At 48.7% G+C, this 27,918-nt stretch overlaps 1 protein-coding gene across 4 annotated transcripts in view; it reads right to left on the bottom strand.

Annotated features, from left to right (window-relative positions):
• LOC119179282 (extracellular serine/threonine protein CG31145) overlaps positions 1 to 27,918 on the bottom strand; it is a 281,455-nt gene that overhangs the window by 8,383 nt on the left and 245,154 nt on the right. For 3 of the 4 annotated variants that reach the window (XM_075868977.1, XM_075868976.1, XM_075868978.1), the window contains 6 exons: positions 9,342 to 9,434; positions 8,225 to 8,337; positions 4,946 to 5,099; positions 3,792 to 3,928; positions 2,263 to 2,344; positions 589 to 907 (listed from right to left, as the gene is read on the bottom strand). In XM_075868977.1, the coding sequence (XP_075725092.1) occupies positions 625 to 907; positions 2,263 to 2,344; positions 3,792 to 3,928; positions 4,946 to 5,099; positions 8,225 to 8,337; positions 9,342 to 9,434 (862 nt within the window). In that variant the 3' untranslated portion in view covers positions 589 to 624. Of the gene's footprint in view, positions 1 to 5; positions 908 to 2,262; positions 2,345 to 3,791; positions 3,929 to 4,945; positions 5,100 to 8,224; positions 8,338 to 9,341; positions 9,435 to 27,918 lie in introns of those variants that run through there. The other variant, XM_075868975.1, reaches the window with a different exon arrangement.

The following is a 27,918-nucleotide window of genomic DNA, read 5'->3' on the forward strand; positions in this document are numbered from 1 at the left end:
AAGGGTACACACGTCAGGTGTTTCGTGAAAGCACCACTTTTATCTGTGCGAAGATTGAAATAAGGAAAGGAAGAAAGTTAGGAGGAAGAATTGTGCAATGTGAGTGAAACATTCTGTGTCGGCCCAACACGTGATGAGCGCGGGGTAGGTTTATGTGCCCCCTCCCCCGGTTATTTTCTGTTTTTTTTAACAGGGGACAGCATTGTGCCGAACAAGCAAGCTGCAATTAAACATCACAAACTCATTAATGCATTTGTCTAAAGGGGCCCTGCAACACTTTTTAATGTAGCCATGGAATGAATTCACTGAAGGAGCTTATTGCCTCATGGATTCAGCGCCGCAAAATATTTTAGAATTCGTTCAGTATGATCAGTGTTAGAACACAGTGTCAGTATGATCAGTATCAAAACACGAGTGTCGTGCCCATATTGTCACCTTTGTCCGCGTGCGCTACTTCACCACACGGTATAATGGCGTACTTCATTTGCAAGTTTTCCTTACTTCATAGATCCCGCGGCCTCCACAACCCCAGCACTTTGAACGCTCCGCGGCCTCTCCAAACGAGTCACTGAGCCAACACAAACGTACCGGCGTACAAGCTAAGGTGGATAAAGGGAGCGCTTTTCAGGCGTCGTCCACGATGACCACCTCGGCGGCCGACCGGTCGGCCACGCACTCGCGCACCACATCGAGCACCAGCTGGACGCGCCGGTCGAGGGCGCGAAGGTGAGACTCTGTCAGCACGGGGTTCACAGGGTCCCGGCGCAGAGAGCGACGCATGGCGACGCTCAGCGGTTCTGGCCCGTTGTGGAACGACAGAAGCCGCCGTAGTGTGGAGCGCCGAAGCAGGCAACACTGGTACAGCGGAGCCAGGATACTCAGCTCGTCGTGGTTGGGCTTGCCAAAGCTGCGCAGAGAAATAAACCAAAGAATGAACAACAGCGAATAAATGAAAAAAAAAATGAACTCACTGTGTGTCGGGAAGGTATTCAGACGTTATTTGAGAGCTGTAACTAGAGTGAACGACGATGATGATGATGACTTGTAAGGATGGACGTCATTCTTTACGTCATGTACCCACTCATGGTGATGGACCATGAATTGAGTGGTAGCAGGTAAGCTACAATTATTACAGGAGTGCTGAAACGAATTTCAAATATTTTCAGGTTGTTGCTCTAAATAAAAACACGAGTGTCAAGAACCCTAAAAACTGTGCACCTTGGTGCTTGGGAAGTCACTGCATATATTTTTAATACCCACTAGGTTAAGACAACTGTAGTGGGGAATTCGCAATTTCGGTTTCAGTGTCGAGAGGATGTCTTCGCAGTGATGTGTCAAGAGGAGTCTGACTTCACGAGACGACTGCAACTCGTGACATACTAGCAGCAACAGCCGGTTTGCTGTCAGTCGCACGTGGTTAACTCAAACAACGATAAGTGATTTACAGTCCGGCGACTCTGACAGTGATTTCTGCGATTTAGGCTGCACGCAGAACCAAAATTTCTCCAACCCAGTGCATGAACTGTGTTGACTTGTCGTGATGATGTTCATCGCGATGGGGCTGGCTTGGACAATGCTGGGCGACGAACCTTAAAATCAAAGCAAAGTATTTTTTTCGTGTTGTCTGACTTCTGTGGAGGCAAGCATTGATATGCACATTATAAAAATGAAAGATGTCCTTTTTGGTATCCCTCAAAAATGTGTAAGTACTCCTTTGGGCTTTATAACTTTAGTTCTAGGTGATGTCAGCCCTAGTCGAACATTCACGTTTTCTATTTGGGCACACCATAAAGGGCACACATTAGAGAAATCTTGTTTATATAAATGAATGAAGCTAGAGAATATAAAAATTAGACTACGCCATGCAGGGACTTGTGTCCTAAGCGGTGGCTCGAGCGCCTGATCGGGAGTTGGAAATGAAAAGTGGCGGAGGGTATTGTGACGTGACAGGTGTAGTAGAAGTGTCAACTCGCAAAACTGTGCTGCTTATATAGCGGAGTGACATGGTAACTTTTTTATAGTGATCGAGCCTGACCTGAATGGAGCTTCTGGATCTTGACCAGTACCTTCAGGCAAGCCTCAACTGTATAAGCGAATTAGATTAAAAAAATTGGAACTCAATTCGGGTTAATCATAATCAGCAGTGCACCGTGTGACACGGCTATTAATCACTAGCCATCACTGTATTCCGAAGAAAAGGACGTCCAGTGGACGAGCGATAGAAATAGGAAGATGAAGAAAAACACAAACATGGTAACTCACCCTCGTCCGTGATCGAGGTGCAGCGGCGAGGAGTTGTTGCCGAACGAGAGAAATGTCTCGTAGTGATGACGGTCCATGTTGCCTGCGATATCAGAGCGCAGGCGCAAATATATGAGACCTGCTCCCGAACACATGTCCACATATATATGCCCTTGTATTGTGCACTGCGTGAATCTGCCGTTCATTGATTGATTGAAATATTAAATATCGAAAACAAATTCCGTCTAGAAAAGTATGAGCTGCATGAACCCGGAAGTGAACGGAGAAAGTCACAGCTTTTCTGCAAAGGCGCAGCAGTGAATGCGATAGCAACAAATTGGAATGTCAAGCGAAGAATGGCAAGCAGATCCAAACATGCCCTGCGTTGCTCACGCACAAATGACGCACGAAACGTACTCGCAGGTACAGATGAAGGCAAAGAAGTGTCTCAGTTGTTACTTCACTGTGTCTGAAAAGCGAGCCCTTTTCGCAAACTGAGACTGTGCAGCGATCCAAGTGCACCCGGTAACTACAACAGAATCGTTTCGGTGAAAGGCCAAGGCGTAAGATTCTCCCCTCCACGAGTCGAGGTAAGCACGTGTGTGCGTTTACATCCCCCCCCGCTCCACGAGGCAAAGGCCGCATCATGACAATCTGGCAAGGCGCGCTGCTTGTGCTATTTCGCTGGTAACGCTGGTAATGCTGGTTGCCAGCGGTAAATGGTGCACATAAATAGCTTGCCATTTCAAGGTTGAAGGAGGTGCTCTTTCGTGGCTCAGTGGCTAATGCCCTGCACTCCCAAGCAGGTCGTAGTCTTTTTCTGGATATTTTTTCTTTCTTGCTTTTTCACACACACATATATTTACGGTAAATGACAGCAGTCCCCAATGCCGACGACGGCAGCGAAATCCAGCTGAGAGTGTCCTTATAACTACTATCACCAAAAAAAAAAAAAGAAGGCAGCTCCAATACTGTAACACGTGAGGAAGTATACGTTGCACGTACACCCAGTGATTCCAGTTCGTTATGTTTGCAGTGCTCTATTTACCAAATCGTCGATGAAGTCACTGTTTGAGGGAAGCAGGTAAATAAGGATGTTTTTTTTTTCGGCCGAAAACAGCCACAGAATGTCCCTGGCTGATAAATTTATATCACCCGCGCTGAATAGAAAACATCACTCGCTGAGCTGCCCATTTCTGTGAATAAGTGGCCAGAAGACAGCTCTGCGGCCGTAATACTCAATAAGACTTCGCTTACTGCAAGCTTATTGTCAATATTTATAAAAATTTCCTCTTGATCTGTAACTTACTGACTATTCAATATATAGGACGTGGCGCCATTATAATGCGGTGCTCAAAGAGTGTGACAGAGGGTGCCACTCTATCAATTTTGTCGTTTTCTTGTTTACAATGGTAAGATCTCACAACAATATCGCAATCCTAATATTTAATTTTGATCAACTTAATGTTTCCCTGGGTGTGTTTCCTTTATCATTGCGACTACGCGCAATGGGTGTGTCATCTCGATTTCATTTAAACATGGCAACGCACCTATGAGGAAATCGAAGACGGCCATATCCATGAGGTCCGGCAGCCGCCGCCCCCGGTCGTAAGGGGGCGTGCTACGCACTTGGACGCAATAGTCGTCGTCCAGCTCCCACTTGGCTTTCCGCCGCTTGTGGTACGACCTGCAAGGAAGGACACAGTTCACTCAGATAAAGGAAAATTGGCCGCGTGTCTGCGCGTTTCACTGAAAATGTCGTCGAAAAATGATAGTCTTCCACCGGTCTTTTCTTAGGGCTGAAGCTCCTTTCGCCACGGGTCTTATGTTCTCTGTCGTCGTCGTCGTAGTAGTAGCAGCCACCTCTTGTTTAGTCCTTAGAATGTCGCTGGATAGCGGCACTTGTATAAGATGAATATATGATAAAAAGATCTGAGATGGAGGTACTTGAAGTGTTCATTAGATGGACGGACAGAAGGCAGACGGACGACGGGACAGACGCACGGACGGACGCGCAGACGGACGGACGGAAGCGAGAACGAACGGACGGTTGGAAGCAGGGACGGACTGACAGACGCTTTGCCCCACACATCATTAACTTCGTAGACATGCTGCGATTTTTTTTTTGCACATAGCACATTTGCAGCGCAGCCCAAGAAACACTAGTGTCTTTAGAATCACGTATCTAAGTATTTACTGGCAAAGGAACATAGCGCCCAATACTGACGTACTGACGTAGTCAGTGCCTCAGATATGCGTAATATCTGCTTTTTGATCGACAACGTTCAGAAGCTTGAACGCAGCCACCAGTTCAAGATGGCTGGGCGCTGAGAAAGCACCTAAAAGAAAGACAAAAAGACCAAAATTACTGCGATCAAGTTTCGCAAGCAAGACTAAGACTGTTGTCTGTAACATAATAATTCCGCGATTTTTTTCCTACTGCAAACCACGCTGATTATGAGGCACGCCGCAGTCCGAGTTTTCACCCGCCTGGGGATCAATATAAACTACCCGGGGATCTTCTATGAGCACCTAAATGTGCCCCTGTAAGTACACGTGCCTCAGGAATTTTTCGACTTCAACGAAATGCGGGCGCCGCGGACTCCATTCGGGCCCGCGACTTCCAGGTAAGCAGCCGAACAACACAACCACCAAAACCACCGCGACGAGGTAAGCCGTACGGACAGGGAAACAGTGTACACACCTTCGCCAGGGGTGCCTCCAGGATTTCCGAGGCGCGAGGTCCTTGGAGGGAAGGAACACGGCAAAGCTGCCTTCCAGCATGTCAGGGTTTCCACAGATGGCGTGCGACGTGTCGCAGTAGTAGCTGCACTTGCCGTGGAAACACAGGTTGTTCGCTGTGAAAGGAAAAAAAATGCTCTGGTCGACCCAAGAAGTGAATGGTGATGACGGGGCGAACCAATGGGCATCAGATCGTGATTGATTGATTGATTTGTGGGGTTTAACGTCCCAAAACCACCATATGATTATGAGAGACGCCGTAGTGGAGGGCTCCGGAAATTTTGACCACCTGGGGTTCTTTAATGTGCACCCAAATCTGAGTACACGGGCCTACAACATTTCCGCCTCCATCGGAAATGCAGCCGCCACAGCCGGGATTTGATCCCGCGACCTGCGGTTCAGCAGCCGAGTACCTTAGCCACTAGAGCACCATGGCGAGGCCATCGGATCGTGAATCGTAGCATTGTATTATATTCTGGTTGTTGACAGCCTCTTACTTTCTTCTCGCTAACCTTTTGTTCCGTCGTATGCTCTGACTGATGGGTGGTTAAATGTCAGTGTTCTTGCGGTGTTGTGGCCTTTTATTTTGTTTGTTGTGGTTAACAGCCTTTTGATATCCTTTTTGTTGTTTATTATAGTCGATTACCAACCTAAAAATAAATATCAAAATACATATAAAATCACAGTTTTGCGGCAAGGGCGAAGCGATGAATGCGATAGCAATAACTTGAAATGTAACGCTCAGAACGGCTAGCAGATCGAAACGTGCAGCGCGCTGCTCACGCACAAATGACGCACAAATGACGCACGAATGACGCACGAAGACAACACGCACTGTTTAAACAAAAACGATGCACGAAACATAATCACAGGCACACATATGAGTGAGATCTAACGAGGGTCCCAGTTGCTACTTCCCTGTGTTTGAAAAGCGCGCTCTTTTCGCAAACGGGGCCTGTCCAGCGAGCGAAGTTGACCTTTGTCTCTCGGGCAACTAAAGCAATCATTCCGGTGAGAGGCCATGGCCCACGACTCTCCCCACCGAAAGATAAGCGCGAGCGCACAAGCACCTAACCCTCCCGCCCCCATGCGCGGGGCGAAAAACGCGTGGGAGATAAACGCGCGCGTTGGCGCACATTGCGACGAGATGGGTGCCGAGCGCGGGCAACTTTTTTTTCTTTCTTGAGTATATATATATATATATATATATATATATATATATATATATATATATATATATATATATATATATATATATATATATATATATATATATATATATATATATAAACAGTACATGACGGCAGCTTTGGCAATGGTAAAATCCAGCCGAGACTGGCCATATAATTGCTATCGCAATAAAAGTACAAGAGCCACCCCCAAAACTGCGGCTCGCCAGCCATTCATCTGTGCATAGAGAGTCATGCTACGTGGTTTCCGTTGCAACCATATGTTTTTTTGCTGCTAACACAAATACTACGCGCAATAATAATTAAAAGTTCGACTTACTTACTTCAAACATAGAGTGATGTCGAAATCTGTGAAAAAATCGCGCAATAAGTCATAGAGATTTCATTGCCGAAATCAGAGAGATCCCATTTAGAAGACGCGACTGTTCCGAGAAACAGAGTGTTCTTGACGTGTTTTTGAACAGTTGGGTGTATATCTCAAGCACTGCAAGCGCGCGTCGTACGGAGCTGTGGATCTACGCACACGACACCTCCATCGATTCCCGGCGAGGCTGCTAGACGCGGCAATCAGTGCATAAAGCACCGAATTCATTATATTTAATAAAATATCAGCGGCTTAAATTTTTTTTTTCAGTATCCCCTTAGACAAGCCTGTGTTAGCAGTTGAAGAGGAGAGCTAAGCCTCAGTAAAGGAACGTGCTGAGAAAATGTTGGCGTGACTTTTCGCCAGCTCTCATTCACAAGAGAACATTGAGAGAATCATAATTTAGTTTTTCCCTCTGACCTTTTTTTTTTTCGATTCCGAACACAATAAAAAAATTCCGCCATATCCACGAAGTGAATGATGATGAGTGGGCGAAGCTCCGGAGGTAAACCTGGTAAACCATGAATCCTCTGTACATTTTGCCCACTCGATTTTATTACATCGCTCCCCCTAGCGTACGTCGCCGCACTAAATCGAACGATTGCCTTCAACCAATGACACGCGCCATATGTGACATCATTCCTATTTTATAAGATCTCGCGTCTTTCATCAACTACAAGTACCGCTTTCTAGTTTATAACATCTTGCATCTTTTCATCATCAGCTACAAGTACCACCATCTAGTAAACACTACAAGAACTAAACGAGAGGTGGCTACATACAGGAGACGGTACCGCCATCTAGTGAACACTGCAAGAACTAAACTAGAGGTGGCTACATACAGGGGACGGTACCGCCATCAACACTGCAAGAACTTAACTAGAGGTGGCTACATACAGGCTACAGGGGACGCACAGCCCACGCCCTAAGGAGCTTCGCCCCTAAAAAACAAAACGAAAAGAAACTCCGCGTAACTCAATTGGGGGAAACAAAGATCCTTAATTGTACGCCTTTCTGCCAGTAGACGACCCTTCGTGACGAGTTTCCAAGCCTCAAGCCGCCAGCTTGTTTGGACACCAAAATGTCTTGTTCCGTCGTATTCGACATTTATTCATGATGCATTCGGGAGGGTTTCTTTTTATTGAAGTTTCATAAATGTTCGAGGAGGCAGGTGGCACGTAACATTGTGGAAATCGGTGCATAAATAACTCTCGGATTCTGCGATATCAGCATAACCAACAGACCAATCAGAACTGACAAGATGGTGAGTTGTAGAATATGAAGGAAAACTGTTATGTTTGGTGTGGATACCACTGGAATTTGGCTGAGTACTTTGCCGCCTTCGGTAATTGTCACAACAGTATACTTAAAAACCACTTCTATTGGATGATGCACAGTACAATGTACACACTTAAAGAAAAGGGCACGCAAAAACGCGAGGACGAGCAGGAAACGAAACAGGGAAGCGGCGTTTGTTGTGTCCCTTTCTGGTTATCCTGTTTTTGCACAGCGTTTTTTTTTAAGAATATCAAACAAGCTAGCCTATATCAAACTCCTCTTCAAGCTATTACCGGTTAAACCAACCAGCAGTATACATCAAACTGTTCTTCTGGAATTATAAACGGTTGAACCAAGCAGCATACATCAAACTCCTCTTGAAAGTATAAACGGCGTCTCGTGCACGTACCCGGGGACACGAAGAAGGTCTTGAGGATGTCCTCGTCCGTGATGGCGTATATCTCTGTCGTCATGTTCAGCACCCGGCCGACCACAGGAGGCGCCCGCCGGAATCCCAGGAGTCTGCGAGAGAGCGAGGGCGATTGAATCTATAAGGAGGCAGGGATGTCGGCCTGAGCTAGCTCTGGACTGGTATAGTCTTCCAAGGGTAAACAGGAGATAGAGGAGAGTAGAGCAGAGTAAGGTAGAGTATACCGTAGAGACTGTGGCCCATGCCCACTCGCTAGGGATTGGCCAGGAGCCGGTTAGTTTTTTAAGAAAATTATGATAATAATGTTTAAACTTCGATTAATTAAGACAGAAATATAAATGAATAATAGTTAAGACAAAAATTGAATAGATTTGAAGCAATGAATACAATAATTTGCAAAAAAGAAAACAATTTAAAATGGTAGACTTAATATCCTATACCTTTGAGAACCTTTAAAAAACTCCTGCAATGCATCAGCAATCTTTCCATCACTTAGAACGAGAGGAATGGTTCAAGAAGATTGATTAACATGATAATGATGGGGACGAGGATAGGAGATCTGCATATCGAGTACGAGCAGGTAACACAGTTTATCCAGTGCAGTACTTTCCGGGAAGTCTATAGATGCCTGTTAAAAATTTCCAAGGCTGCATGGTCGGACATGGCGGACAATGGACCAGTTTGATACATCTTTTTCACTCCGACGCTCGCCAACACGTCCTCGCAACAGTGCCTTCCGCTGGGACGGACATAACGCGGGGCTAGAGTCCTATAGCGGGGCCCTCTGAAAGATGACTACCTTGCAATCATAGTCAACGTTATAGTGAACATTGTTTCACACGTCCCGGCTTCTATACAAGACGAGTACGTCTCGCTGTTCGGCGTCCGCAAAACTCCTTACTTATAACGTTGTAAGACCGTGATTTCCGTTGTCTAACGTGGCTATCGATTCTGGACCAGTTGTTGAGGGAGGGGAAGGAGAAGTCGTCCCTCCGCAGTGAATAATTGCGAGTATAAATTACACGAGACAACTCGCAAGACAGAATGATCCCGTCATCACGCAAGGTGGATTACTCTCGTGAAATAAGCATTATACCTGTCCAGGTGGAAGGCGGCGATCTCGCTGTTGTGCCGCTCGAAGTCGACGAAGTAGAAGTGGTTCGGGTTGGTCTCCGTTTCACGAGAGAACCTGCGCACAAAACGACGAAGAAAAGGTTTCGAAAAATTATTCGGTTGAAAAGCATGCAAGCTCAGCAGAATGAGCAACGCGTTTACGGCTACTTACGCAACGTTCACTTAACGACTACATGTCCAAGCCGACAGTCTTTAGAATGGAAAGTAGGGCGAGTTGGTTTCGAATCGTGACTTGGAAAGGTGAAAAAAAAACGAAATAAAAGAAACAGGACGACTAGCGCGTCATCCTGTGCGCCATCAAAACACGAAAGTTTCCCGTCGGCGGCATCGGCGTGAACACGAAGCGATGAAAAAAAAAATGACCACGACACGATAACGAGACGCCATCATGGCGTCACAAATCTAACGTCACAGGTTGCCAAAATTTGTTAGGTCATTATAGCGTCACCATGACCTGGGGCGGAACCAGCGGGGACCACAGGGTTGAGAGGAGTGGCTGGAGTCCCCCCCCCCCTCTCCAATTTCTGCGCGCTTCTCCATTGTCTCCCCAAGTGAAAACATAGCCATGACACAGTGCTAAAGTTCCCCGCCTGCCTGCCCCACTTCACCTCCCCTGAAGAAAACTGTCTTATCGTGGGTGCCTCCCTTTCCGGTAAAAGAATTCTTGCAACACCCCTAATCGTGACGTCACACAATGGCGTTATCATAAAACAGTCACTTGGTCAAACGTGGGCATCTCGGAGGTGCCGCAAAACCACGCGAGGTGCAGATAGGTGCGTGCAATGCCTCCAGTTTTTAAAGCGGTGCAAAACCAGGTAATGTGAAGAAAGCTATCGTGGGGGGGGGGGTGGGGGATAGTATAGATGAAAAAAATGATAGAGAAGGAGATATTGCCATGTATATGGATACTGGACCTTCCACCGCTTTGTGACCAGCTGTCCCTACAGATTGTTTTTCTACTGAAAAGTCACAGTTGTGTACTATACCCATCAATGCCGCGCTGGCTGAAGCGCCGTGCGTTGCAGCTGCCATGAACACTAGCGAAGAATTCCTTCTATTGTATTTATAAGGAACTCTATGGTCATGACAACTAGTACTAATGCGTGAGTACGCAGACTTGACTCAGCAGCCTGACGTCATGCAACTGTCAACGTCAGTAAGTACGCCATTCAAAATATACTTTTCATTTTCTGAGCCTCACACTTGCTCAAGGCCATCTCTCTCTCTCTCTCTCTCTCAATAAAGAAGATAAGTATGACGGACCAAACTAAGCTTCGAAAGTTAGTCTGTAGACCTTTACTGACACGTGTGTATGTAATAACAGCACATTGCACGAGTCCTCGCTAGCATCTTAAGGTGTACGATTAAACTTATCTGTAGGACACTACGTGTAGAGAGAGCGTCACATACAGTAAATACCAGTAAAGACCTTTCGAGGTGTCCCAACTGCCAGCACGTGTCGATACCATATACGGCACTCTCACACAAACACACAGAATAAAAAAGAAGGCTTCGGGAAGAAAATAAATTCCAAATGTCACGCCACTCCCCCTTGCAGACAGACGGGGAACAGGCTGCAGCGTTCTCCAGACCGCCCACGTGTCCAAAAACGAAAAGACCTGGCCGTATAACTTTCTCTCTTTGTATTATTTTTACTATCGTCTTGACAATCATCTTATTGAGCTTTGGACATCTATAGCTCGTCTTGTAACTAGTTTTTTTTTCTCGTCCGAGTCTTGACTCGACAGTGGGGACGCCAGACGCGACGTTACAAGTGATGTCGTGGTTGGTGGTGGGGGGGGGGGGGGGGTGAAAAGAAGTGCGCCGCCGATCGAGAAACGGCCCGTCCGTCCGGTACACGCTGGAAGCCTGTCAAAAGTGTCGCCCGTCACGACCGCGCGGCGAGGAGAAATTGAAAAGGCTTCGCCAACCCCCCTTTTTCCCGCGTGTGTAAGTGTGCGTGTGTGAGTGTATATATATAGATGTAACGACTCATCCGTGTACCGCATCGACGCAGCTGTAAGGAACGTCGGTCACTGCGTATACGGTGACTCGGTTCTCCACTTCAAGATTTCTTATTGAACATCGAAGAAGCAGATGGAGATAATGACAGATCACATAAATCGAGGGTTATGTGTGTCTATACAGCAATCGACGAGGTACGGGACATAGAAGAACAGACACAACGCAGGACAAGCACTAACTAGCAAAGGAAGACCCTTTAATAAAGAAAGAAATGATCAAAGAAATGATCAAGCTGCGTGTACCTGTCGTGAATGGTGTACGCGTTACGTGATAATTTCCATAGTACTTATACTACCCAATGTGTGAAGAAATAAAACCAGTTGTCAGTCAGCGCTTGCCTGAGTTCGTTCCATTCAGTCCTCCGTCTGGGTCGCGCTGCCCACAGCAAGATCATGTTTAATTACCAACTAGGCCAGCTCGCCATTCCGATAATGAAATTCTTCAGATTTCCCGCACACCAGGAGCGCGAAATGGTTCCGAGTGTCGCCGCGGAAGAAATTTCGAATAAACACTGTCGACATTAGGCATTTCTTATCTTTTCTTTTGTAGCGTAAGCAACACTGGGCGAGGTTGAGCAGTTTCGCGAGGCTCAAGACTGATTGTTGGCTTAGTTGGTACTTGCTTAATGACATACTTTGGCCACAAATATCGTAAACACAGAGTAAAGGAACACACAATCACAAGCAACATCGTCAGTTCCATCGTTGCCCGCCGTGCAAGATACATCGGTTTCTGCGTGAAGAAAGGACTTACGCCACCTGAAGTGAGTTCCCTATTTAGCGGTGTTGCCCCGTCCAGGGGACGCAATGCCCGCCTGCGCGAAATTGTGCGTTCAGAATCGTGCAGCCAACTGCGCTTACTTCACGACTGGCTACGCATTGTGCATCCGAAGAATGATGTTTCATGGGCAGCGGAAAAGAAGTTTGGAACCTCCAGGCGCATCATCCATGTCATATGACGGAGTACTAGTGGAGTCGCGTGGCTTATCGAGAGACGTACTGCGCATGCCCGAGGACCAGTGACGTCACACGGCGCACAGCTGGCGCGCGACTCGCGTGAGCTCGCTGGATAGTCCATCCATCCATCCGTCCGTCCGTCTGTAGCTCATGTTACGTATATCCTGGCAAAGCCGAGCTAAGCCCACTGCTAAGTCTTTTACATGCGCTTAAATAGTGTAAACCTGCGCGGGTGTTTGCATTACTTCCACCATCGCAATGCGACTTGCCTTGACCAGTGATGGAACAAACGTCCCCCGAGGTATAGAGCAAAGCGCAATTTTAGCAGCTCAGCTATGCCATCGCGGTGTTATGCGGTAGGGGTCTGCAAACTCCCCCGGCCCCATGCTGTCTGCCTGGCGCTGTTAGGGCCGTTCCACGCGCTTTCCGCACAGCCGCAACGCACATGCCAGGACCCCTACCGCACGCAAGCGGGGGACAAATGAGCCAATGGGCGACGCTCTTTCACCCTCCGCAGCGTCGCCAATTGGCTTATTTGTCCCCCGCTTGCGTGCGGTAGGGGTCCCGGCACGCGCGTTGCGGCTGCGCGGGAAGCGCGGGGAACGGCCCTTAAGGGCTGACCAGACGTGTGCGTCGCAGCGCGTGCTTTTCGGAACCCGCGCCCCACCCTGTCCCTATAGAAAGAGGGATCGCAGCCTTGCGTAGCCACGCATCCTTTCTCTCCATAGGAAGAGGGCACGTCCCAACGCCAAATAACCATGCGCTGACACGCTGCGACGCTTACATGTGGTCAGACCTTTACGCTACCCACAAAACAACAGAACAACCCCCCTCCCCCTCTTTCCCTGCCCTTGTCACTTTCCGTCTCGACTGTAACTGCCCATATATTGAATATAAAGAAGCTCTTTCGGTATTGATTGATTGATTGATTGATTGATTGATATGTGTGGTTTAATGTCCCAAAACCGCCATATGATTATGAGAGACGCCATAGTAGAGGGCTCCGGAAATTTCGACCACCGGGCCCGAATCTGGGCACATGGGCTTACAACATTTCCGGCTTCGGAAATGCAGCCGCCGCAGCCGGGATACGAACCCGCGACCTGCGGTCGGCAGCCGAGTACCTTAGCCACCGCGGCGGGGGGCTCTTTCGGTACTAAAAATACGTGATTGCTCTTTCATTTTTCACGATTTCTGTAGTACGAAAAACACGATTTTTGTCCCAGTTGCGTACATTATTGCGAGTTTGCCCTATTGTTTTCTCCCTGCCTACATAGTCCGCCCTCACCCCCCCCCCCCCCCGCCCGCCTCTGCTGAGAGCCTTCTGTTCCCCGTCACATCGGCTCCTTGCAACGCCGGCCTTCCTCCTCAAAAGATTGCCCGCACGTGGTACATGTGGGTCTACACGCGTGGAACGATATCGTGCGGACTGTGCGCGCGAGAACGCGGCACGAGACGAAACCAGAAAAAAAAAAAAAAAAAAAAAAACTCGCGCGATTGCTCAGTCGTTACTCGCATCGCCAGCGTGATGAGACGCCAGCCGTTCATTTCATATATGATACAACCGCACCACCAGTTGACAGCCTGTACGCTCGGTACCGCATCACATACTCTATATCGACGCGCTGCGCTCCAGCATATTTTACGACTTCGAATTCGTTTGCGCGCCCATTTCTCGGAGACGCTCACGACTAGACGGACATCAAAAAAGAAAGAAAGAAAAGCGCGCGCATTCGTACGAAACTAGCTTCGAGAACCGCGTTCGGTCTTTATCAAGGCGCGCGACAGTTTCGGGATAACTCGCTCGCATTATAGGTCCGCAAGATGACGCGCCTATGGCGCATAAGAGCCGAGGAGTTCATGTATATACGACGCAGCTGGCACCGCGAGTTGAAAAAGACCCGTTCACGCCCGTGCTGAACGGAAATTATCGAACGCGTCCTACACGACTGAACTTCGATACTCACAGCGTGCAATTATCCGTTCGCGCCAAGCGACTCAAAGCGCTCGAGACGAAAGCCGTCTTTTCAATGATGATAGTCTTTCTTGGGATACGTCAACGAAAAAAAAAAAATCATACATGTGTGTTTAGAGAAAGTAGTTAACGATTTAGAGTACTAGGTACTCTACTATGGGAGAGCATAAAGCCGTCCCGTAGCAGCTGTTCAACGATACCTGTGTGTCTAAAGGTGTTTGAGAAACGACTCTACGACCGCTTTCTAACGCTTTGCTTTAACCACTTGCTCAACGTCCGCCTATCTTGATCTAGTGGCTGCGTTCATACTTGTGAACATTGTCAATCAAAAAGTAGATATTACAACTATTTCAGCTGCAACAATGAAAACATCTGCTAGGCAGTGTGAACTTTTAGTTAGAAAATGCGTCGATACGTAGTTTTAAAGACCGAACGGCTTATTACATCCCGCTGACAATGGGACGCTACGAACAAAACGGGTGTATCCTACGTTTCGCTAAACAATTCAGGGGGTTTCGAAACTGAAACTAGGGAGCCTTAGGTAATAGCGATATTTCAGAACATGCCATAATTTGGTTTCCGGCTCACCTCGGATCACATCTGGCCTCCATGGCAAACCTAAACGAGATCACCCACGCCCGAGCACGCGAACTTACTCGCCGTGCTAAGCAGCCTGCGGGACCCAACCTAATGGTCTTTAGAGATGTTCTCCTCACTTTCAACGAGGTAACCAAACATTATGAGCTGGACAATGGGATTTTCCCCCTTTCTCATATGCAATTTTGTAGGGCCCAGGCATCTACCCTCCGCATGCTTCAAACCAGGTCGTACCCCAGTCTTCGTTCCCACAGCCAGTTTATTGAAAGCATTAATCCAGCATGCCCAGATTGTGGCGCCGTATCCACGTTAGAACATATGCTCTGGCAGTGACCCTCATCACGCGATTCTCGGCACATGGCCGAAGAGGGATGGAGCTCTGCGCTCAGGAGCTCAGAACTTGCACACCAACTCTGGGCTGTCCAGAGGGCCCACGATGCGGCGGTGAGGCTCGGCCTATACCCGTTCCCACGTGGGAGTGGCCCGCTGCTCTACCTCCTTGAGGTAGTGTTCCTGAGGACCTCAATAAAGTTCTGTGCCTGTCTAGGGAGCCTACTTAAGCGCGCCGTTTCCAGAGGTGGCGTACACACCAAGGCTTCCGAACTATAGTGTACTGTGTTGCCACTATCAGTGGCTCCGCGTTACTCCTAGATGGCGCCACACTCCTAGATGGCGCCACATTACTCCTAGATGGCGCCACATTTCACGCAGCACCTCGTGACAAGATTATTCTTTTTCGACGTCCTTTGCTGCGGAGCGTGCATCCATTTTTTTTCCTTGTGCCTTCGTGAGTGTCCCCCTTCTTACAGCTATGTGTTTAAGAAAATGCTAAACTATTTGGAGTACTACGTACTCTGCTATGAGAGTACATTAAGCTGTCCCAGTTTCAAACATTCAGAGCAAGTGGTTAGGGAAAAATTCGGCATATCCCACGTATACCTCGGAAATTAACGTTATGCGAAGAAAGCGGAGAGAAGGTGACCGTGTTGAAACATTTTTATCGAGAAATGTTGTCAAATGAAGTTAAGTATAAGTACAAATGTTGTACGCACATACGTATGTTGAACAGTTGCAGATGTTTATATATAACAAGTCAGTAAATGCAAACCAGTTGTTTGCACTTTCGCAAAGATACCAACAGGAACACGAGTATTACCAACAACAGAAGCGATAAGCCGATATGAAGCGCTGGTGCTCGCGAGGATGGCAACCCTGGGAACAGCTACATAAATGAACTTCAACTGATGGCATCTAACTACAATGGACGTTAACCCGAAGTGACGGCTGTATTATAGGAGTACATATGTGATGTTTATAACATTAGGTAGCCAGCAGTGCGACCACAAGTGGCGTTTCACGGACATTAGAGCCTATTTGAAAAGTAGTTCCGAGTCCTGGCAAGGTTTTGTGGTAGAATTCTTGATTGTCACGCAGAATGCTGGGTTCGATTTCTGCTGGGACCCTAACATTTATTCTTTGTATTCGTGGGGTCAACGCTGCCGATGTCAGGTTTTTGTTAACGCTCACGCGTTAAAATGACGCTTGCGTGTTCTAGTCGTTCTGGGTACATACTAAGTGCCAATCACCTGTGGCACATACATACCTGCATACCAGACACGAAAAGCCATGGAAGAAAAAAAAATATAATATATAGTTTCTTTACGTGCCGAAATCATGCAAGATATGAGTTTGAGAGACGCCGTAGTGCAGGACTCCGGAAATTTTGACCATCTGGTGTTCTTTGATGCGCACAGATTATGATGATGATACTGATTACGAAGATTCGTGATGATCATACTCTTTGTTAACGCCAAATGGCGGAATGCGAGCTTAAGCAGTAACACAGGTAAAAAGAAAGCTTATGAGAGAACGCATTCAGTGTCCACAATCCAGCCAGGTCTGAAGCCGTTTACCATCTCGTGCTTATAGCATATTTCGCAGCTTGCCCTGTTTCTCTTTATTTTATTTTGTTTCTTTTCTGGACTCACGGTAAAAGAAAATAATTGACGAACGCTTACACCGAGCGTTCTCATGTCATCCTCTCTTTTCTGAAATTCGTTAGTTTATATAATAAATGAGTTGAAACTATATGTGACTCATCATCGAACATATTCCTTAATTAATATAATTGGTTTGTTAATGAGGGAACTGTGTGATTCACGGCTCACCCATCGAGATTAGTCGCACCGAGAATCTCAGGAACAGCAAAAACGAACAGAGCCTCCCCGGGAGCTGATTCCTCCTCGCGCTCCTTGCTTCCGCTAGTATTCCCAGCATGCCCCTCTTTACAATTATTATAACTTTTTTTTTGCTCGGCTTTAAGGTTGTCCCGTAGTACACCCTCCTAGCTCCCCCCCCCCCTTTTTTATTTTTTCTTCTCAACGCTTGCAACGCCGCAGCACTGCAGCAGACGCATCCAAAACGATACAACCAATAGCAGCAGAGCTCGCCTGTCACGTGATTTCCGGGCCTGTTTCTTAGCACTTTTGTGATTCGAGGCTTAAATATTGTCACGTGATGCTACCTCTCAGTTCATTTCATTCATTTACGGTTGCGCAGGATAATCATGTAGGAAGAAAGATGCAGGAGAAAGCATCGCATCACGCAGCCGACCTTCATTGGACGCCCCGAGAAGCCAGCAGTGCATGTTGGTCCAGGAGGCGACATTCTGCGTCGGGATCTCGCAAAAAAAGTGAGATTCCCCGAGACTTTCAGGCTTGCTGCCTCGTACCAATATTTACACGAACGTAAGCCATTTTAGTCACACTTGTTCCGCGTAGCTCCGGCCGCCTCCAGAGAAAGTTCAAGAACACGAGCTAACCGGTCACGTGTTGGGTTCACGCAGTAAGCTTCAACGACATTGAGAAACGCTCCCTCCTAAGCATTCCAACTTCCTTTTTCTACAAGAATCGGGCCCCACAGCAGACGTTCGCCATCAAAGCGAGCCGACCGATAGGAGCGCTCAACTACCACGTGACCACGGCCCATCGCTGCGGTGAGTATGCGTGACTTCCCGAAAATGCATTGGCAAAACATCGACATAATCCCTCATCAGCCTTTCTACTATACCGGGCCACAGTTCGGAAAGGAGCTGCTCGCCCTCTCCGCAGAAAATATTGCTACGTAGCTCACCTACGAGTGCGATGCCGAGAGTGAAAAATGAAACGGCAAGTATACATACGTCAGACGACGTACGACCTCCAGGACAGGATCACGACTCGGAAACCACGTGATTTACGACACTTTCGCGCAGGGTTACTTGACTATTCAAAGCCACGACAGCAGCTGTGGCGCCGTCATATTTCACAGGTGAGGTGCGTTCTATGGGCTGCGTACGCGTGTTCACACGGCTAAGTGACTGCACACGCAGTTTTACCAAAAGAACAGCAAAAAATGAAGTCAGAGTTTCTCCAAAAGGGCGAAGCAATGAATGCGATAGCAAAATATATTCGAATGCTTTACGAGCAAAATTTTTAGGAGCAATAATAATTGTAGTGAACATGCACTTGCTAAGTAACCAAGATTCCTGCGGCGCGGCCACAGTAGATTACCACAACAAGGCTCGATCGTGTGTAGTCACGGCGTTGATGAGAAGCGCCTGCCGTGGTCAGTGCATGCTGGTACTAAGGGCTATACGTCGTGTGTCGCTGCTGGTGACAGTTTGTTATGGGTAGATCGCATCTATATGTGGACGGCCGCTCCAGGTACACTCTTGGCACCACTTTTTTCGTGTTGATAAGGCAATACGTAGAAGCTCCCGCCTTCTGAGGGTGGGGGGGGGGTAGGAGCCGCGCGCTGATGTTCGCTCACTAGATAAGCGCGCGCGCAGACGACCTCGGTCGGAAACGCGCGATGTTCGCTCCGCAGAAAGAGGAGGCTGGAGCGTCCTTCTGCGTAAGTCCTCCGTGATCGGCATTCTCTCGACCAAACGACCATGTCTTCTTTCGTGAGGACTAATGCCCGCATTCACAAACGCTCCTCGACTCGACTTTCACCCATCACTCGACAGAGTCGAGAACTGCGCCGCTACTCAGCTGAAAATGGCGCTGGGCTACTGAAGAATAGCAGCAAATTATCACTGATATGCAGTGACCTGCCCTGCCTCAAGATGGCGCTTCCATCGGCTTTCTCAAGTGAATGATGATATGTGGGGTTCAACGTCCCAAAACCACATATGATTATGAGAGACGCCGTAGTGGAGGGCTCCGGAAATTTCGACCACCTGGGATTCTTTAACGTGCACCCAAATCTGAGCACACGGGCCTACAACATTTCCGCCTACATCGCAAATGCAGCCGCCGCAGCCGGGATTCGAACCCGCGACCTGCGGGTCAGCAGCCGAGCACCTTAGCCACTAGACCACCGCGGCGGGGCTTTCTCAAGTGAAGGTGAAGCGTTGAGTGAAGGGGCGTTCTAGAATACGGGGGTAATTCTTTACGTTCGTTCGGAAGTTCTTGCGCTAAAAAAAAAATAGGCCACGATTACGACATCGATTCGGGCAATATGTGACGCCATATGGCGACATCGTCACGTAGTAATGATTTTTCGCGTCACTTCGGCTGACGACGCCAGCGGTCAATTCTCGCGTTTGACGAGGCATCTAAGTCTCCCCGCTTAATAATATGCGAGGACGTTTAAGACGCCGCTTTACTTCAGACGTCGTTTCGAGCGAAATCTTTACCCGCTTGAAGTGTAGAGCAAATTCACGCGGTGCACCCTGACCGCAGCCGAAAGCCAAGGTTTGAGGAAGATTGAAACAATGAAGCCATTCATCGCGACCGCGAGACCGGTTTCCTAGTGCACGTGTTTAATCGCTCGCACAAGGATCCGACGCGCATAATGATCAAACCGTTGCGCGCATTCGCTAGTCGGTGTTCTGGTCAAGACAAAGGCCCGAACAGCCTTACATCTTTCTTTCTTTCTTTCTTTCTTTCTTTCTTTCTTTTTTTCTTTCTTTCTTTCTTTCTTTCTTTCTTTCTTTCTTTCTTTCTTTCTTTCTTTCTTTCTTTCTTTCTTTCTTTCTTCACTTCTCGGCGTGGTATGCAGATTACAGAAAAGCGACGCCGAGAATCTTATTCAGTGAAGAGGTGCAGGAGTAGGCACCAAGCAGTGCGAGTCCTGTATCGAATAACGAACACCTCTCCCCCTCCCCCCCCCATTGACACACACAAACAAATGCACACAAAAAACAACATAGATAGATAGATAGATAGATAGATAGATAGATAGATAGATAGATAGATAGATAGATAGATAGATAGATAGATAGACAGACAGACAGACAGACAGACAGACAGACAGACAGACAGACAGACAGACAGACAGACAGACATGATTGGTTGATACGCGAAGTTTAACGTCCCAAAACCACTATGTGTTTATGAAAGACGCCGTAGTGGAGGACTCCGGAAATTTCGACCACCTGGGTTTCTTTAACGTGCATCCAAATCTGAGTAACGGGCCTACAACATGTTCGCCCCCCTCTAAAATGCAGCCGCCGGGATTCGATGCCGCGACCTGCGTGTCAGCAGCCGAGCAACCTATAGCCACTAGACCACCGCGGCGGGGCTAGATAGAAACGCAGAACGTTGCTAGTTAGTTATTGACTGTGCGTCACTGAAATAATAAAGTACGTAAAGGGCCCTTTGAAGGTCGTTTGACAGAGACGTACTCTGGTATGATGACAAAAAGAGTCAGGAGAGTCAAGAACGAAACGGCAAAGAAGTAAACGACATGAAGATAATGAGCGAGTCAACCGCATAAATTACGCCGACAAGTGGACGACAACGACAAAACGAAGAAAACAACGGTCACGATGACTAACGAGACGCCTGACAGTAAGAGGTTCGGGTGCACCTGCAAAAAAAGTATATACGGACCACGTAAGCGCGCGCCAAACTGCTCGTCCGCGCCGTCTACCGCAGACCATTCCATCGGGCGCTGCGTATAGCGGCCCGACAACCACTGGTGATTGTCGGGGACTTTAATTCCCCCAGCCCTCACTGGGGTTACCACTACGAGAAGGCCCGGGGCAGAGAGCTCAAGGAGCTCATTTCCTCGCTGAGCCTGACGCTTCTTACCGATCCGGCACAACCCACACGTTCCGGCAACTCGGTCACGCGAGACACATGCCCCGACCTCTCCCTCACCCGTCACATCCGCGATGCTACATGGGAAAATTTAGGCGAAACCCTAGGCAGCGATCACTTTTTACTCCGCATTTCGTTCACACCGCGGCAGAAAATGCGCCAACACTGGGGCCAAGCCCGTCTCACCGATTGGACTCAGTTCAGAATGCAACCATTCCCCGCCGTCCTCTCCTCGACCGAATATGCAGCGTGGGCATCATACGCCCTCCATTTGAAACAAGCGAACACTCGCACCCTTGCAACCTCTAATTTGACTCCTGCAATTGATCCACACCTCCTACATCTTTGGCACGCTCGCCGCGGGCTCTTAAGGCGCTGGAAACGCAACAAACTTAATCGGAAACTTCGCGCTCGCATTGAGGCGCTCACTGCAGAGGCGGCCGCATACTCTGCACAACTTTCCGATGCTAACTGGGCAGACACCTGTTCGAAGGCTGCAAACCAGATGAGCTCTAAGAGTGCGTGGCGACTCTTTAGAAGCCTTCTCGATCCCTCCACCACCAGGGGAGAAACGCAACGCCAGCTCCACCGTGTTCTGCATGCCTTTTAGGGCACTACAGATGAACTCGCGCGAGAACTTTGTGACCGCTACATCTGCCGCACAATTGATCCCACAGGCCCAGCATATACGTATTCCGGCGCCCCTAACACCGACCTCGACGCCCCATACACGCTTTCTGATTTACGATTTGCACTCACGAAAATGCGACGGGGCACGGCCCCTCGACGCGACGGAATCACAGTATCGCTCCTGGCAAATCTTCCCGACCAAGCACACCTCTCGCTACTCCACCTTATAAATTCGATATGGGACGGCTCTCCACTTCCAACGGAATGGACCACATCGGTCGTGACATTCATTCCCAAATAGGCAAGGTCCGTTATTATTGAGGCACTGATACCCATCTCACTTACGTCTTGCGCAGGCAAACTCATGGAAACCATGGTTCGCGAACGCCTTTCCGCCTACTTGGAGGCCAGGAGGACCTTTGCCGACACGATGTTTGGCTTTCGCCCGCATCTGTCAGCGCAGGACGTCCTGCTCCAGCTTCAACACGATATTATAGAGCCGACTACTATGCGCCATAACGATAAAGCCGTGCTCGCTCTCGATCTCCGCGGGGCGTTCGACAACGTCAAACACAGCACTATACTAACTCACCTGTCTACCACAAACTGCGGGCAGAAGACTTTCAACTACATTCGCGCCTTTCTATCACATCGCACCGTCTTCATTCGCCTTAATTCTACCGAACACGGCCCGTACTTATTAGGCACGCGGGTTACACCTCAAGGGGCAGTCCTGTCTCCTCTGCTTTTTAACCTGGCGATGATGAACCTCCCCTCTCTTCTAAGCAAGGTCGAGGGAATACAACACGCACTATATATGCGGACGATATCACAATCTGGATTAACACCGGCTCCTTAGCGCAAATCGAAGAACGCCTGCAAAAGGCTGCCCTTCTGGTGGACACCTACGCAGGTTCATGCGGCCTGGAGTGCTCTCCAGCTAAATCGGCTCTTCTTTCAGTCTCTCCGCTACCGCCGCCTCAAATTTTTCTTCCGTCCGGGCCCGTCCCGTCAGTGCAAAATATTCGGGTTCTTGGCCTTCACCTCACATCGTCCTTGGATCCAAAGGGCACAATAGCAGGCCTCAGACGCACCAGCGAACAGGTGAGCCGCATGATACGGCGAGTTTCTACCAAGCGCGGCGGCCTCCACGGGTCTCAGTCTATCCGATTGGCCCACGCGTTTGTGACCAGTCGCGTCCTCTACGCCTTGCCTTACCTTCGCCTGCGTCGTCGACACGAGCACCAGCTGGACGTCCTTCTTCGTTCAGTATACAAAGGCGCTCTTGACCTACCTATCGCAACTTCCAACAGCCGATTCGCGGCTCTGGGGGTACACAACACTTTTGCAGAGATGCGCGAAGCTCATCGCGTTAACCAAATCAATCGACTGTCGCAGACGCCTTCAGGGCGCCGTCTGCTACACAGACTTGGCCTTAACCCGATATCTGACCAAGACCCTCTGCAGCCGGTACCAGAGCTCTGGCGTCAAAAGCTATGGGTGGAACCTCTACCCCGTAATATGAACCCCGACCTCCATCCTGGCCGTAGACTAGCACGCGCCGCGGCCCTTCATACGCGACACTCCGATCGTCCTGGTGTTTTCTACGTGGACGTCTCGGGTCCCTCCCCCTCGGGTCACTTCACGGCTGCCGTGATTACAGAGGGCAAACACGTAGATGGCCTCTCCTTTCGAGCAGACACAGTAACGCACGCTGAAGAGGTTGCCATAGCTTTGGCCGCCTCTCACCCTGCCTCACGCACCATCCTGACGGACTCGCGCTCGGCCTGTTCTCAGTACCTTCAGGGTTCAATTGCCCCGCTGGCGGCTAGCCTACTACAGGCAGCCTCTTGGCGCTTTAACCCTCATCCCATTCGTATAGTCTGGACCCCAGGTCACTTGGGCCTGCTCGGCAACGAGGCGGCAAATGCCGCTGCCCGCGCTTCTCCTGTCCGGGCCGTTGCCCCTCCATGTCCCAAGACGGAATCTGGCAATACCAACCTGACGCGCTTTCGCGAAATTTTGGCTTATTACCGGGCTTCGCGCCGCCTCTACCCGGACCCCGCACGCGGTTTGGAGAAAGCGGACGAACGACTGCTACGCCGCCTGCAGACGAACACCTTTATCAGTCAGGCGGTCGCCAGGCACTTTTTGCCGGAAATCAATGGCACCTGCTCGATCTGTCATGTCCTCGCCGACACATATCACGTCGTAGCATCATGCCCAGTTAATCCCGCCCCTTTCTCATCCCCTTTCCCTATTCCAACTAGAGAGGCTTGGGAGGAGCACCTGCTCGGCTGCTCTACCTTGGCTGCACAACGCTCCTTGGTGGAGCGCGCACGGGCAGCTTCCAGCTTTACTGGCGTCCCGGAATAGGGTCTTGCCACTCTAGCACGCCGATGGGCCACGTCGGCACTCTCTAGTAGACTTTTTCTGAAATAAATGTTTTTTACCACCACCACCACCACCCGCAGACCACAGCGTCAGGCCGGAAACGGGTCTTCTTGCTATTCATTGGCACACCAATTTTATACGGCCACGCAGAACATCGCTTTAGTTCTTTGTTTTCAGATGAGCGCTTATCTGATGTATGAGTGGCACACCTTTACTATGACGGCAGAATGAAAGCTACCAAGGCGCGCTTCGAACGACGCGCCGTACGGTAGGTATCACCAACGCCTTCCGTCGAATAGAGGAGGCGCTGGTATCACTTCGTGGGAAAGTTTGTAACTCGTAGCAGGCATGACAATACACCTCTCTTGAGACAGAAGCACATAGCCACGGCTGTCGAAGAGCGCGCATCGCAAAAAAGTGGAAGGTGCATGCGAGATATACGAGCTGAGCGAGACGACAGGCCGTCGATTAAGGGAGGGATGCGTCCTAATTCAGCATAGTGGTGCTGTCGATCGCCACTGACCAGGCGCATAGCCAGAATTTTTTAGGGGCGAAGCTCCTTATGGCGTGGCTTGTGCGTCCCTCGTAGTACGTAAGCAACACTGGCACATACCCGAAGTAGCGGTCCTTACGATTTTGACCTCCAAGGTGGTTCCGGTGAGAGATTTCTTCTGTGCGTTGTTGAACAATAAAAGATAGTGCTCAATGCACATGTTAATGGCTGCTAATGGGGAATGAGAGACAGGAGCATTCGGCCTTTAGGTAACGCGCACGCTGCGATCCCCATTAGCAGCTATTGGCATGTACATTGAGCACGATCTCACAAGAAAGGGTTGCTACGTTATACTCGCTGGGTGTAACCACCTTGGTTTTAGAAAGGTTTAGCGAGCGTTGGGCCGCATAGCCATGAATACAGTGAACCAGTATATACCATGAACTCGAGGTAGTTAAAGGTGGGAAGTAAACCCAAAGCGCAAGCCGTAAGATAGTGTGCATGTGCCACCGCCCGTTTAGTCCTTGAAATGTCCGCTGGATGGCGGTGCTTCTATATGGAGAATATATGATGGAAAAATGCGAGATGGTGGTACTTGGAGTGCTGAATAGATGGACGAACGGACACACAGACAGATGCGTGGATGGACGCATGAACGGACGCAGGCGTGGATGCATGGACGAACGCAGGGACGGACGCACGAACAGACGCACGCACAGACGGGTGGATGGAGGCATGGACGGTTACACAGACGAACGCAGGAACGGACGGAAGCAAGAACGAATGGACGGACGAATGCTTCGCCCCACTCCCCATCATTCACTCCGTGGATATGCTGCCATTTTTTTTTCGGAGAGGCGCCACCTTGATTTAAGGAGGGACACCCCCTTAAATGGCAAACTTCGCTATCTATGCTATGGCGAAAAAAAATTTCGAAAGTTGGGGGGGGGGTGGCACGTGCCCCCGGTGTGCCACCCTCTGGCTACGCCCTTGTCGTAGCAGAAATGTCACGACGAGGCTCTTCGCCACGCAGTCCGTAAGCTTTTGTGGTTGAACTGTACAGGAACGACGCGAGCATCAACAACGGTGTCGGCAGTAACAAGAACAATAACGAGGTTCACGACGACAACCAGCGACGACGACTAAAACAACGACGACCGCACCTCGTCATGCGGGTCTCATTTGCATCGTGCAACCGTCTGTTGAGCTGATTTAGGTACGGACGACTGTATAGAAGTGTGTTCGAATGTCTTTCGCACTCGCGGGATCACGACTTTTTGAAAGCACGGGACTGCGAAGCGAGTCCGAAAGACAAAGCGTCGAAGGTGGCGCGTCAATTATATACGCTGCCGAAACTGCAGCGCACCTGTCAGAGGAGACTCCGCGTCGTGCTGAGAAGCGTGGTAATTGAAAAGAAGGGAATGAACGGCGATGTGGCTTCGGTTGACACGATGCAAGAGACCATACCGGCTATAGCTTTTATACAGCACTTGGCCGCAGCGTTCGTATTTTCTTGGAGACGAAATGCACGCAGGACTACAAATAATCAAATTAAACCAGCTCTACGAATGTTCTTTGGCAATCTCTTTTAGATCTGATACCATAAAAGGTATAGCTCCTATATACGCAGTTTAGCTAACCTGCAAATAAATCCTTCGACGCGTCTAAACCGACACTCTGAACATTCGCATGTGCCGAGACCGCGTAGAAATTATGGTTTTCAGACGTTGCGTTATTGCTTGCCGAATACACTAAATAAATTAGGAATTCATGGTGAAAATGTTCGTACACTTTCTAGTATTTCTATTTTATATACGCTTTATTAGTATGCGTGTAGTATTATTTTTTTGTTTGTATACTTCTTTCTTTCGATGGGTAGCATGTGAGTTTCTGGTTTCTATAAGTTTGTATAACTTTTTTCTTCCGATGCAAAGCATATGCATTGCTGGTTTAAGCGTTCCCGTGTTTACATTGCTTTTGCCGCATTGTTGCTACAGTTACCATGGGGATATCAGGCTTTGTCAAGCTGTTTTATACAGCTTTAGTTCATCTGTCCCAGCCACTTACTGTACAACCGTACGTGGTAAAATCTAAACTAACTAAACTAAACTACAGTGGGCGCGCACTACAGACTGACGCCATGAGGTAGGGAGCCGCGGTGGACCCCGGCCTTCCGATTGTCGAGTGCACGGGCCGGGCTATTTCATCAGTCGCGGCGGCGATGGGCTGCCGCACTTCGGTCATCCGAAGGGGTCTTTCCGGACTATAGATGAAAAATTTCCGGAAATTTCGAGTAATACAAAAAAAAACCTCTTTTTTTCACGTTTTTTTCACAATTGTTGAAAAAATACAAAATAACAATTTTTTTAGCATATGGCAGTAGTTTATTGTCATATGGTTATAGTTTTTTTTGCCAAGTGTCAAAAGCAATCACTTTCATCATGTTAATAAAAGAAACGAAACGCTTTCTTTTCACAAACGAATACGGCATTTAACAGATCGATGGCAGGCGAGAAGCATCACCGCTAACTGATTCGGCTCTCTGTGAATGGGCGCGGCTTCCTAGAATTCTTCCGGCAGTTAGAATAAAAACCAAGAAATGTCAATTTCGTCGTGGTTTCGACTGCGGAAATATCGATCGAAATGATAAAAAGATGAAGTTCAGAGCTCTTATTCAGAGTCGGTCTCACTGGCTTCATCTGTAGCTTTCTCCATCATGTTAAGATGTTCCGTTGGGAAAAGTCCAACTGCTGTTGCAGTGCTTACTGAAAGCGAGTCCCCGTTTCCCGCCAACGGTGTCCCCAATCGTGCAGTGCGTGCGCACGTCGTGAATTGACCCAACCATTGCAGAATCTGCTTGCACACGGCTTTACAAGCGGGCTTTCGTCACAGGTCGAAGAAATGTACGAGGGAATTAAAAAAAATATCACAGCATATCCACGGCGTGAATGACGATTGATGATTGATTGATTGATATATGTGGTTTAACGTCCCAAAACCACCATATGATTATGAGAGACTCCGTAGTGGAGGGCTCCGGAAATTTCGACCACCTGGGGTTCTTTAACGTGCGGAGTGAATGACGATGAGGAGGGCGAAGCATCCATCAGTCCGCCCGTGCAACCATCCATCCGTGCGACCGTCCATACGTCTGTCTGTACGTCCATCTGTACGCCTGTCTGTACGTCCATCTGTACGTCTGTCTTTACGTATGTCTGTCTGTCCGCCCGTTCATCTAGTGAACACTCCAAGTACTGTCATTATCACATCTTTTCATCATTCATTCATCATATACAAGTACCGCCATCCAGCGGACATTATAAGGACTAAACTAGAGGTGGCTACTACTACAAACACGGGACGAACAGCCCACGGCGTAA

Source organism: Rhipicephalus microplus, chromosome 7 (assembly GCF_043290135.1).
Source record: "Rhipicephalus microplus isolate Deutch F79 chromosome 7, USDA_Rmic, whole genome shotgun sequence".
NCBI lineage: Eukaryota > Metazoa > Arthropoda > Arachnida > Ixodida > Ixodidae > Rhipicephalus > Rhipicephalus microplus.